Raw genomic sequence first — 12,880 nt, 5'->3', positions numbered from 1 at the left:
TGCAATATACTGCACATTGTAATTTATGTTAACATTATTATTATAAATTCAGGATTACGATGTTAACTATTGATTCAATCCATATGCAGGCATGAATTCATGGGTGTTGTAAAATCTAGTAATATTTACTTTCATATTTACATAGTTTTTAAAATCTATTTAAAAATAATTGCGTATATTGCCTTTATTTCCAAGTGTTTAAATAAACGTGCAGCGAAGCAGTAACTGATGTTAACACTCTCCACTAGATGTCGCACTTCCGCTTCCGGGTGTTCATTTGTACACCACAGAAGAAGAACCTCGTGACGTAATTTAGTTTTCCTAAAATGGCGTCGCTTTTGTAAACCTCCGTGTTTATGTCCCGTTAACGAATCTTAACACTGTTTTATTGGATATTGACAAGGTAGGCTGTTTATTTATCAAAAAGTAATAATATATTAAATTTAGCCGCAAAGTTTTGTAACTGTAATTCAGCTAACGTTAGCGTTTCACTGTTTAATCTTTTATAATGAACAGGGTATTCCCAGAGAGACTGTGTTTAACGACTTCATCGTGTCTTTGTGTCCACAGGTAGTTTTAGTCATGGCTGAGCAGAGTAACGGTAACCCGGAGGGCATCGTGGGCCTGGATGAGCCCAAAAAGATGACCCGGGAAGACTGGAGGAAGAAGAAGGAGCTGGAGGAGCAGAGAAAGCTAGGAAACGCTCCAGCCGAGGTGGACGAAGAGGGCAAGTAAGTTAGCATTTGACATTAATATCGATATTAACGGTATCATGGGTGATACTGATATCGATATTTTAGCACATTTTATAAACATATTCCCAAAGTGCTACACAGACTAGTAAAAAAAATACAATAAATAAAGGTACAAATTTAATTTAATCCAAAACTAAAAGATTAAATAAGAAATAAAATAGTAACAAAAAAAGCAATAAAAGTATAAAAAATAAAACCAATTAAAAAAAGCGGTAGAAAATGAAAGAATGAATGAAAATAAAATAAAGAACTAAAAGACACAGGAATTAAGACTCACTCCGAGTTAAAAGCCGGAGAATAAAAGTTGGTTTTAAGACGGGACTTAAAACTTTCGATGTTGGGGGCCTTTTTTTTTTTACTCGTGAGGGGCGAGAGTTCCATATCTTGGGGCTCGGTCTCCCCTGGTCTTAAGTCTTGTCTTGGTCACCACAAGTTGGAGCTGCCCCTCGGACCTCAGTGACCGCGCTGGAGAGTAAATTTGGATGAGGTCCGAGATGCATTCAGGGGCCAGCCCATTCAACGCCTTAAAAACAAACAATAAAATCTTAAAATAAATCCTAAAGCGAACATGCAACCAATGCAGGGAGGCCAGAATTGCTGTTATGTGCTGTCCTTTTTTTCGTTCCTGTTAAAAGCCGTGCCGCAGAGTTCTGGACTAACTGTAAGCGGGAGAGAGACTTTTGGCTAATTCCAGAATAAAGTGCATTACAGTAGTCCAGACGTGATGAAATAAAAGCGTGCATGACTTGCTCAAAGTGTCACAAAGATTAAAAAAAATATTTAATTTTAGATAAAAAAAAACAGGAGTTTAAAATCACTGTCTATTATGATGCCAAGGCTGGTGGCTGTGGGACGAATGTTGTTTTGGAGGGGGCCGAAGTCTATAAGGGGGCCTTTATAGTTAATTCCACATACTGAAATACTATGGCTTTTTAACGTAGTCCTAGCATATAAGTGTTTCAAATGTACTTCTTCCCTGAGATCATATTTCTCCTCTCTTGTAGAGAAGTATTGGAGGACATTTTTAGCTAATTGGTTGTTTTTAGCCTTATGCATTATTTTAGCTGCATTACACGACATTAGTGTGAAGGAATGGATGGTGCCTGTTTTGGCATCTGTCGGTATCGGTAAGAAAGCCAGTGTCGAACATGTCTAAAATAAAGACCTATTTTAATAACCTTGTCTTTTATACACAACTCAATGTCTCATCTCCTCATTGCTTGTTTTTTTCTTTTCCAGGGACATTAACCCGCACATCCCTCAGTATATATCCTCAGTGCCATGGTATATCGACCCATCCAAAAGGCCCACGCTTAAACATCAGAGACCGCAGACGGAAATTCAGGAGCAGTTCTCTGCCATTGGAGAATGGTATAAAAGAGGAGTGCAAGAGGTCAGATAAAGACACTATAATACTCTTTAGATGACCTTGGCTTTGAATAAAAGTTTAATTTCTCCTAACAGAACTCACTCACCACTAAATACCGTAAGGGTGCCTGTGAGAACTGTGGCGCCATGACTCACAAGAAAAAGGACTGCTTAGAGGTAAAAACACGCTCTTCCTGTTACGGACCTTTGGTGTCACTAACAACTAACAACTTCCTGGTTTGACTTTTTCTTCTCGTAGCGGCCCAGAAAAGTTGGAGCCAAGTTCACCGGCACGGGCATCGCCCCAGATGAACACTCTCAGATCCAACTCAAACTGGACTACGACGGAAAGCGAGATCGCTGGAACGGCTACGACCCTGAGGAACACCAGCGCATTGTGGAGGAGTACGCCAAAGTGGATCTGGTAAGTAGGCAACGTAATAAACGCCTACTACACTACACTATTTTGTTTATTGTTTCTATTCCCAGGAAGTTTCATCTCTTATGTTTTATTGTCGGAATACCAATATTTTGGATTCTAACGTCTCCAAATCTCACTACTAGTTGCCAGTACACAAAATATTGCAATTAATGTTGAAACAACATGTTTATTTTTTTTGTTTTTGTTTTTTTAACCAAGAAAGCAGATCTCGGTGTTGTTTTTTCACCGTTCACTACATTTTTTTTGTTATCTGTTGTAAAATTAATGTCTACTTTGAATAGCTTGATGTTCTTCTTTCTTCTTTCAGGCCAAAAGGACGCTGAAGGCTCACAAGCTGCAGGACGAGTTGGCATCAGGAAAACTGGACCAATCCGTAAGCCTTCACTCGCATCTACAGCAACATCATAACATCATAAACTAGTTTTCTTGTCAAGGATTGCCCAGGAAGACATTTTTTTTAAAAACTTTTTCTGCAGGAGCGGGAACATGACAGCGAAGACGAGGATGAAGATAAATACGCAGATGACATCGACATGCCGGGTCAGAACTTTGACTCCAAGAGGCGAATCACCGTCAGAAATTTGCGTATCAGAGAAGACACGGCCAAAGTAAGACCGCTGTTTGTAGCTTTGTTACCATGGCGACTGGTTGGATCGTGTTTCCAACCAGGGTACACCCTGGACTGGTCGCCAACCAGCCTATCACATGGCACATATAGACAAACAACCATTCACACTCACATTCATACCTATGGACAATTTGGAGTCGCTAATTAACCTAGCATGTTTTTGGAATGTGGGAGGAAACCGGAGTACCCGGAGAAAACCCACACATGCACGGGGAGAACATGCAAACTCCACACAAAGATGGCCAAGGGTGGGGAAAGACTAAATAAAAAGCCGAAAAGTTACCACTTCCACACAAAATAGGAGGAGAACTCATTCATTCATTCATTTTCTACCGCTTTTCCTCACGAGGTTTGCGGGGGTGCTGGAGCCTATCCCAGCTGTCTTCCGGCGAGAGGCAATCTTACACCCTGGACTGGTGGCCAACCAATCACAGGGCACATATAGACAAACAACCATTCACACTCACATTCATACCTATGGACAATTTGGAGTCGCTAATTAACCTAGCATGTTTTTGGAATGTGGGAGGAAACCGGAGTACCCGGAGAAAACCCACGCATGCACGGGGAGAACATGCAAACTCCACACAGAGATGGCCGAGGGTGGGGAAAAACTAAATAAGAAGCCGAAAAGTTACCACTTCCACACAAAATAGGAGGAGAACTCATTCATTCATTCATTTTCTACCGCTTTTCCTCACAAGGTTCGCGGGGGTGCTGGAGCCTATCCCAGCTGTCTTCCGGCGAGAGGCAATCTTACACCCTGGACTGGTGGCCAGCCAATCACAGGGCACATATAGACAAACAACCATTCACACTCACATAGAAATCTTAGACTTCTAAATGTATTTTTGTATTTAATTTTATATTGAGATCATCTACAACGTTTACACTTTACATCTGTCCCACAGTACTTGAGGAACCTGGATCCAAACTCCGCCTACTACGATCCAAAGACGCGAGCAATGAGGGAGAACCCGTACTCCAGCACTGGCATGAACCCCGACGAGTAAGTTAATGTCCACGTAACGTAAATACCGTGGAATCTTCCACCCGATTAACCGTACAGGCAGTCTTCACATTCCTGATTTAAAACTACACACGCTTTTATGTGTGGGATGCATATGCTTACCGTGGTATTAGCCGTATTAGCATTTCAACTTTGAGCTTCCACTCTACTTTCAATTGATCTCTCTTGTTGTTTCTTTTCGTCCACAGAGTGGGGTATGCCGGAGACAACTTTGCCCGCTACACCGGAGACACCATAACCATGGCTCAGACGCAGAGTAAGTCCAATGTCATGAAAAGCCGTGGCCACGTTGCTAAGAATGATAGCCATAATTACCAATAAGTACACTCTATAAGTACACTCTATAAGTACACTAACACCCTCTCCTTCTAGTGTTCGCTTGGGAAGCCTACGAGAGGGGCTCGGAGGCGCATCTGCAGGCTGACCCCACCAAGCTGGAGCTGCTTCATCGGTCCTTCAAGGTCAAGAAGGAGGACTTTAAAGAGCAACAGAGGGAGAGCATCCTGGAGAAGGTAGCTACAGCACACAATGGCGGGCGTATCACGCACACGGGGTTCTCAATTTGTCTCGCCCCTACACTTTGCCCACGGTCATGAAGCCTTGTCTCACTTTTAAAGGCAAAAGCAAAATAAGAAGCCAAAAAGTTACCACTTCCACACAAAATAGGAGGAGAACTCATTTGTTCATTCATTTTCTACCGCTTATCCTCACGAGGGTCGCTGGGGATGCTGGAGCCTATCCCAGCTGTCTTCGGGCGAGAGGCGGGACGTAATGTCTGTTTTGGTCAAGTAGTTTGGAAAATAAATTACCCGCAAAAAATGCGATTTATACTCCAGTGCAACTTATGTATGTTTTTTTCTACCTAATTATGCATTTTTGGCATTGTTTTGACTTATACTCCAGTGCGACTTATGTATGTTTTTTTCTACCTAATGATGCATTTTTGGCATTGTGCGACTTATACTCCAGTGCGACTTATGTATGTTTTTTTCTACCTAATTATGCATTTTTGCCATTGTGCGACTTATACTCCACTGCGACTTATGTATGTTTTTTTTCTACCTAATTATGCATTTTTGGCATTGTGTGACTTATGTATGTTTTTTTCTACATAATTATGCATTTTTGGCATTGTGCGACTTATACTCCAGTGCGACTTATGTATGTTTTTTTTTCTACCTAATTATGCATTTTTGCCATTGTGCGACTTATACTCCACTGCGACTTATGTATGTTTTTTTCTACCTAATTATGCATTTTTGGCATTGTGCGACTTATACTCCACTGCGACTTATGTATGTTTTTTTCTACCTAATTATGCATTTTTGGCCTTGTGCGACTTATACTCCGGAGCGACTTATGTATGTTTTTTTTCTACCTAATTATGCATTTTTGGCCTTGTGCAACTTATACTCCAGTGCGACTTATGTATGTGTTTTTCTACCTAATTATGCATTTTTGGCATTGTGCGACTTATACTCCAGTGCGACTTATGTATGGTTTTTTTTTACCTAATTATGCATTTTTGGCATTGTGCGACTTATACTCCAGTGCGACTTATGTATGTTTTTTTTCTACCTAATTATGCATTTTTGGCATTGTGTGACTTATACTCCAGTACGACTTATGTATGTTTTTTTCTACCTAATTATGCATTTTCGGCCTTGTGCAACTTATACTCCAGTGCGACTTATGTATGTTTTTTTTACAGTGAACTCAGCTGTATGAATGCTCCTCATCGGTATTACAGTATTGCTTCTGATTTAGCTGTGTTCTGCAGAACACTTCTTAATAACTGACCTCAAGGCCAGAAAAAGCTACCTTTTCTTTCCTTTCCGCTCTCTCATGCACTCCAAATCATTATCAAAGTCATACCAAAGAAGTTATTTTATATAGATACTCCTCAAAGAAATTAATAGTTAAATGAATGTAACTAAATGCATCAGGTTATATTGTGTGAAAAGGTTACAAGTCATCCTCCCAAAAAAGCTGACTCTTCCTGTGTGTATTCAATAGTATGGCGGCCAGGAGCACTTGGACGCCCCCCCACGGGAGCTGCTGTTGGCTCAGACGGAGGACTACGTGGAGTACTCCCGTCACGGCGCCGTCTTGAAGGGTCTCGAGAAAGCAATCGCTCGCTCCAAGTACGAAGAAGACGTACTCATCAACAACCACACCGTAAGAAGGACCGGCCACCCTTTTTGGTCTGAATTCTTCTCCATTCTTCACTGACAGCATATGCTTCTACTCCCCAGTGTATTTGGGGCTCCTACTGGAAGGACGGCTTCTGGGGATACAAGTGCTGCCACTCCATGGTCAAGCAGAGCTACTGCACAGGAGAGGCTGGAATTGGAGTTGTGAGTACTGACGGAGCTTTTGGTTCATATCAAATTTGTGGTCATTTTTTTTGTTTTTTTCTTTCGTCATTTGAAGAGCAACAGTGAGTGTGTTCCGTTCGAAGAAGGTGTGAATGAGCCTGAAGAAGAGGAGGAGCAGACCAAGACCCTGCTGGAGGCAAGACATAATAACAATAATTATTATTATATTATAACAATATATTATTATAACAAACAATATTTGAATAATAATATATTATAATTATAATAATTAAAAAATAGTATCATTATTATTATAATTATTATAATATTATTTCATTATTATTATTGTAATAGTGTTATAATAATATATTGTTATAATATTTTTATAATGCTGCTTTATTATAACAAACACTATTCTAATAATAATATTATAATAATTATAATAATTATAATGATATTTTAAAATTATTATAATTATAATATTATATTATTAAATTATTATTAAAATAAATTAATATTATATTATAATAATATTAATAAAATAATATAATAACTATAATGATGATACTTTAGAATTATTATAATATTTTAAAATTATTATAGGTATAATATATTATTATTAAAATCATTATTAAATTATTATTAAAATATTGTTTGTTATAATATATTGTTATAATATTTTTATAATGATATACTATTAATAATAATGATGATAATGATGATATTTTAAAATTATTATAATATATTATTATTAAAATATTGTTTGTTATAATAGTATAATAATACAACATTATAATATTAATATTATAATATAATATTATAATAATAATGATGATGATGATATTTTTTGGTTTAATCCAGTGAGAGGCATTCAATTATTATTTTTTTAACAATTAAATTAACCATCAGAAATTAATTGCCATGTTTTTAAAATACAATTTTTAATGTGATGGTAGAAGGTAGATCGGTACTAAAAATGAATGTTTATGCATTACATGTTCTAGCATACTTTGTAGAAGTGGAATATATACTTTTTAAAAAGAACAACAGGATTAAAAAAACACTGTAAGATCAGATCAACTCGAGACTGTTTAACAGCGCCCCCTGCTGGTTGAAGCCTAGTAGTGCACCCCATTCATGCAATCCATTCCTGTTTCTGCGCACATGCTTGGTTTAATCTCCCCCCTCAGATGCATCAAGAAAAGATGAAACAGAAGAAGAAGAAAAAGAAGAGTAGAAGGAACAAGAAACACGTCCCACTGCAGGACAGCAGCGACTCCGAGGACGAAGAGAAGAAGAAGGAGAAGCTGAAGAAGGTAAAGTGTTCACTCGTGTCATTGCGAACTTCATTGCCTCTCATTGCTGAATGTGTTTCTCCTCCCAGGCGTTGGACGCAGAAGACAAGCGCGTGAAGCACGTGGAAGCGATGATGCAGCTGGATGAGAGGAAGCGGCCGTACCACAGCCTGCAGGAAGTGAAGGCACCCACTGAGGAGGAGATGGAGGCCTTCCGCATGAAACGCTGCCGCCCTGATGATCCCATGGCTTCCTTTCTCGGACAGTGACCTCTCCTTATGTCCACACGTCCAAACCTTTGCCCAGAGCAATTGCTTGGAAGCCTGTCGCCGAAACCCACAGCACATCTTAGTTTGGTACAAGTTTGTTGTGTTTTTCTGTGGCAAAGGGTCTACAAGGCTAGCATTAGTGATCAAGCTTTTCCAGTTTTATGGAACACACCATATTTTTTTTATTATTGTCGTCAAACCTAACATGAAACAGTCATTTCACCTTCTCGTCAATACATATTGAGTATGAACTCCTACATGTGTTTATTAGTTCCCAAATCTCAAATATTTACTTTCTCACAAAAGTTCCAGTTACATCGTCTCATTTAAATGTTCTTTGAGAACATTCCGTAATTATCTCTGATCCGGCATGTTAAAATCGTCACATTATATTTGTGCATGTTGTACAATTAGTACAATTTATTAACTGGAAAAGCATTCCTGCTACAAATGGCAACCGGCCTGCGATAGATACAGTATCATTCAGTACAGTACAGTACAGTATAACAATACAATATGCAATTTACAACCAAATTAATATCCCTAAAATGATTACTTAAGAGTTCATACCATTGTCATACATGATGTCACATGACCTCTTTGCTTTTTCTTTGGCTTCTTTGTGATGACAAAGAGGAGAGGTGTGATGATAGCCGTAGAACCAGGACTGGCACATCGAAAAGCACATGGACGAATGAATGAATGAATGAAATACTGTTTTAGTTACAGACCTGTAATGATTCCAGTATTACATATAAAAGGCCACTAGATGTCAGTATTGTTTCCTCTTGTTTTGTGTCAAGGTCTTCATAGGAAAAGGGTGTTTTACTTAAATGTGCTTATACAGTGTTTTACTTTCTATATGAACCTGATGCCCACCTCATCTGGCTCCTCTCAATGCTGGATGACAATTCTTCTCACCTTATCTCTTAAGGGAGAACCCAGCCACCTTATGGAGAAAACTCACTTGGGCTGCTTGTACCAGTGATCTGTCACTACCTCCCTTTTCACCACATTGGACCAATGCAGATGCGTTCCTTTTTTTTTTACTCACTCATGACCAAAACCCTGAGGTACTTAAACTCCACCACTTGTGCCAGGATGTCATCTGTCAGGAGATGGACCTCCACCCTTTTTAGAGCAAGAATCATGGACTCCAGACAAATCATGCCCTATTAATTTCCCTTATTTTTCATTTTCTCAACAATTTTCAACAAATTTTCCCCAGGTTTCCACTTCAACGTGAATGCACGGGTGTCCAAACACACCCATTACTCCCAACAGCTGTGGCACAAACACATCTGGAATCTTTTGTCTTATCTTTTATGTTCATGCAAAGGAACATGCTTAGAAACATGCGTTGGTAGCATGCTGGTTTATGAAGCATCAATGCTGCCGTTCCTGTGTATAACTTTTAACTATAACAGACATGAGTTTAATGACATCATGGTGAAAGCATTTATTTGGCAGAGTGACTGGGCGGATGTTATGGACTGTGAGGCGCTGCAGTTGCACAGTTCCTTGCAGAGCTTCTCCGAAAGATTCATTATGAAGAGGTCATGAAGGAACACAGAAGACGGACTCTGCTAGAAGAACCCGTCGTCATTCGCAACTGGTGAGTAACTCGTAGCGTCATATGAATTAGCTTTGGACAATGCAGTCATGGATGTAAATATTCTGCCGTTCTTCATGGGTTCCTCCCTCCGCAGTGGCCACCATGCTTCGGACTTGTGTGACGTTCTGTCTTCTGTCAGTCGTCTTCTCCCAGTCTGTGTATTCCTCACCCAAAAAAGGCCGCAACATCACCATCCATTCTTCCAATCTGGTGTGTAGTCTGCCAGGTCCAGGAGGGCCTGCAGGGAACCCGGGACCCCCTGGGTCGCCAGGGGTGATCGGGCCAATGGGAGCCCCTGGAAAAGACGGTCCAGATGGGAAGGATGGAGACAAAGGAGAAAAAGGAGATACAGGTACTTTGCGATTCATGCACATTGGGGGTGGTGTTATTATTTTTAAATTCTGCAATTTGGCTGCACGGTGGTTGAGTGGTTAGCGCGCAGCTCAGAGACCCGGGTTCAATCCCACTTTCGGCCATCTCTGTGTGGAGTTTGCATGTTCTCCCGTTTTCTCCGGGTACTCCGGTTTCCTCCCACATTCCAAAAACATGCTAGTTTAATTAGTGACTCCAAATTGTCCATAGGTATGAATGTGAGTGTGAATGGTTGTTTGTCTATATGTGCCCTGTGATTGGCTGGCCACCAGTCCAGGGTGTACCCCACCTCTCACCCGAAGACAGCTGGGATAGGCTCCAGCACCCCCACGATCCTTATGAGGATAAGCGGTAGAAAATCAATGAATGAATGAATGAGTTCTCCTCCTATTTTGTGTGGAAGTGGTAACTTTTTGTCTTCTTATTTTGTCTTTCCCCACCCTGGGCCATCTCTGTGTGGAGTTTGCATGTTCTCCCCGTGCATGCGTGGGTTTTCTCCGGGTACTCTGGTTTCCTCCCACATTCCAAAAACATGCTAGTTTAATTAGCGACTCCAAATTTTCCATCGGTATGAATGTGAGTGTGAATGGTTGTTTGTCTATATGTGCCCTGTGATTGGCTGGCCACCAGTCCAGGGTGTACCCCGCCTCTCGCCCGAAGACCGCTGGGATAGGCTCCAGCACCCTTGTGAGGATAAGCGGTAAAAAATGAATGAGTTCTCCTCCTATTTTGTGTGGAAGTGGTAACTTTTTGGCTTCTTATTTGGTCTTTCCCCACCCTCGGCCATCTCTGTGTGGAGTTTGCATGTTCTCCCCGTGCATGCGTGGGTTTTCTCCGGGTACTCCGGTTTCCTCCCACATTCCAAAAACATGCTAGGTTAATTAGCGACTCCAAATTGTCCATAGGTATGAATGTGAGTGTGAATGGTTGTTTGTCTATATGTGCCCTGTGATTGAGATTGAGATTGAAGATATAAAAAAGCCATGTCATTATTTTCCCCTGAGGTGATCCTGGCAGGCTCGGAAATCCAGGCAAACCAGGTTTGAAAGGCCGCGAGGGCCTCATCGGGAAGGCTGGACCCCGAGGACTTAAGGGCCAACGGGGGTCACCGGGTCTGGCTGGCAAAAGAGGCCTGAAAGGAGACGAGGGGGACTCGGGCCAGCGAGGAGAACCCGGGGGCTGCAGTTGTGGCAGCGCCGCCCGCTCGGCTTTCTCTGTGGCGGTGTCAAAGAGCTACCCGAAAGAGCGGATGCCCATTCGCTTCAGCCGCATCTTGCTCAACGAGGGCAACCACTACAACACGAGCAGCGGGAAATTTGTGTGCGCCATCCCTGGGGTCTATTACTTCACCTATGACATCACCGTGGCCAACAGGCACTTAGCCATCGGGCTGGTCCACAACGGACAGTACAAGATTAAGACATTCGACGCAAACACAGGAAACCATGACGTGGCATCCGGTTCTACTGTTCTCCACTTGCAGCGTCTCGACCAGGTCTGGCTGCAGATCTTTTACTCGGAGCAGAACGGACTCTTCTTTGACCCCTTTTGGACTGACAGCACCTTTACAGGCTTCCTCATCTACGCTGATCAGGCTGATGTAACGGCTGATATATAAATAAGAAGCCAAAAAGTTACCACTTCCACACAAAATAGGAGGAGAACTCATTCATTCAGGTGCAGGAGCCTATCCCAGCCGTCTTTGGGCGAGAGGCGGGGTACACACTGGACTAGTGGCCAGCCAATCACAGGGCATATATAGACAAACAACCATTCACACTCACATTCATACCTATGGACAATTTGGAGTCGCTAATTAACCTAGCATGTTTTTGGAATGTGGGAGGAAACCGGAGTACCCGGAGAAAACCCACGCATGCACTGGGAAAACATGCAAACTCCACACAGAGATGGCCGGGGGGGGACAAAATAAGTAGCCAAAAAGTTACCACTTCCACACAAAATAGGAGAACTCATTCATTCATTCATTTTCTACAGCTTATGCTCACGAGGGTCGCGGGCGGTGCAGGAGCCTATCCCAGCCGTCTTCGGGCGAGAGGCGGGGTACACCCTGGACTGGTGGCCAGCCAATCACAGGACACATATAGACAAACAACCATTCACACTCACATTCATACCTATGGACAATTTGGAGTCGCTAATTAGCCTAGCATGTTTTTAGCAATGCTTTTGGAATGTGGAGGAAACCGGAGTACCATGCAAACTCCACACAGAGATGGCCGAGGGTGGAATTGAACCCTGGTCTCCTAGCGTGAGGTCTGTGCGCTAACCACATGTCCCCACCGTGCAGCCTGTCACTATTTTCATGTTTCTTATATTACTCTAAATTGTCCATATAATTATGAATGGGTGTACCCTGCCTCTCGCCTCAGGTTAGCTGGGGTAGGCTCCAGCATACTCCTGGCAACTCTTATATTCAATAGATTCACTGCACACAAAATGAAATATTTCATGAATGTATTTGATGATTATTGTTTACAGTTAATAAAAACCTCTATTACATTTAACTTTTTTTCAACCCTTTAAAGTCCAGTATTTATGTAACACTTTTTAACCCCATAAAAGCAACATTCAACACATACTTTACACGTTTTAAAATAAATATACAATATTCCAAACATCATAATATAGATGTGTATCCATTTAGACAAAAAGTGACGTGTAATATTCTTTTATTTCTTTTTTTGGTTGGGGGGGGGTGACAAAAACGTTGGATGAAAGGGCTTTACCGCTTTGAAACTAATCTTTGTAGTCCAAATGCAGACTT

At 41.3% G+C, this 12,880-nt stretch overlaps 2 protein-coding genes across 2 annotated transcripts; both read left to right on the top strand.

The window, feature by feature from the left end:
• The first annotated feature begins 271 nt into the window (after positions 1-271).
• Positions 272-8,356, top strand: slu7 (SLU7 homolog, splicing factor). The gene is made up of 15 exons (XM_058063800.1): positions 272-403; positions 571-731; positions 1,995-2,148; positions 2,220-2,300; positions 2,383-2,547; positions 2,873-2,938; positions 3,042-3,173; positions 4,105-4,202; positions 4,412-4,479; positions 4,596-4,735; positions 6,240-6,401; positions 6,479-6,580; positions 6,657-6,737; positions 7,732-7,857; positions 7,926-8,356. Exons 2-15 carry the CDS (start codon positions 583-585, stop codon positions 8,103-8,105), a joined length of 1,704 nt encoding a protein of 567 aa, XP_057919783.1. The 5' UTR covers positions 272-403; positions 571-582; the 3' UTR covers positions 8,106-8,356.
• Positions 8,357-9,027: 671 nt separating this feature from the next.
• Positions 9,028-12,586, top strand: c1qtnf2 (C1q and TNF related 2). The gene is made up of 3 exons (XM_058063801.1): positions 9,028-9,720; positions 9,815-10,072; positions 11,097-12,586. The coding sequence occupies exons 2-3, from the start codon at positions 9,823-9,825 to the stop codon at positions 11,708-11,710; spliced, it is 864 nt and encodes a 287-aa protein (XP_057919784.1). The 5' UTR covers positions 9,028-9,720; positions 9,815-9,822; the 3' UTR covers positions 11,711-12,586.
• The last annotated feature ends 294 nt before the right edge of the window (positions 12,587-12,880 follow it).

The sequence above is a fragment of the Doryrhamphus excisus genome, chromosome 23 (assembly GCF_030265055.1).
Source record: "Doryrhamphus excisus isolate RoL2022-K1 chromosome 23, RoL_Dexc_1.0, whole genome shotgun sequence".
NCBI classification, from domain to species: domain Eukaryota; kingdom Metazoa; phylum Chordata; class Actinopteri; order Syngnathiformes; family Syngnathidae; genus Doryrhamphus; species Doryrhamphus excisus.
The sequence above is the reverse complement of the archived record's forward strand: the minus strand, read 5'-3'. Positions and strand labels throughout refer to the sequence as shown.

What these genes read in the sequence shown, in the direction of transcription:
- slu7 (XM_058063800.1), top strand. Translation starts at nt 583, where the DNA reads ATGGCTGAGCAGAGTAACGGTAACCCGGAGGGCATCGTGGGCCTGGAT. An exon ending in ATAAAAGAGGAGTGCAAGAG is followed by an intron (nt 2,149 to 2,219) that starts GTCAGATAAAGA and finishes TTCTCCTAACAG; the next exon opens with AACTCACTCACCACTAAATA. An exon ending in ACTGGCATGAACCCCGACGA is followed by an intron (nt 4,203 to 4,411) that starts GTAAGTTAATGT and finishes TTTCGTCCACAG; the next exon opens with AGTGGGGTATGCCGGAGACA.
- c1qtnf2 (XM_058063801.1), top strand. Translation starts at nt 9,823, where the DNA reads ATGCTTCGGACTTGTGTGACGTTCTGTCTTCTGTCAGTCGTCTTCTCC. An exon ending in AGGAGAAAAAGGAGATACAG is followed by an intron (nt 10,073 to 11,096) that starts GTACTTTGCGAT and finishes TTTTCCCCTGAG; the next exon opens with GTGATCCTGGCAGGCTCGGA.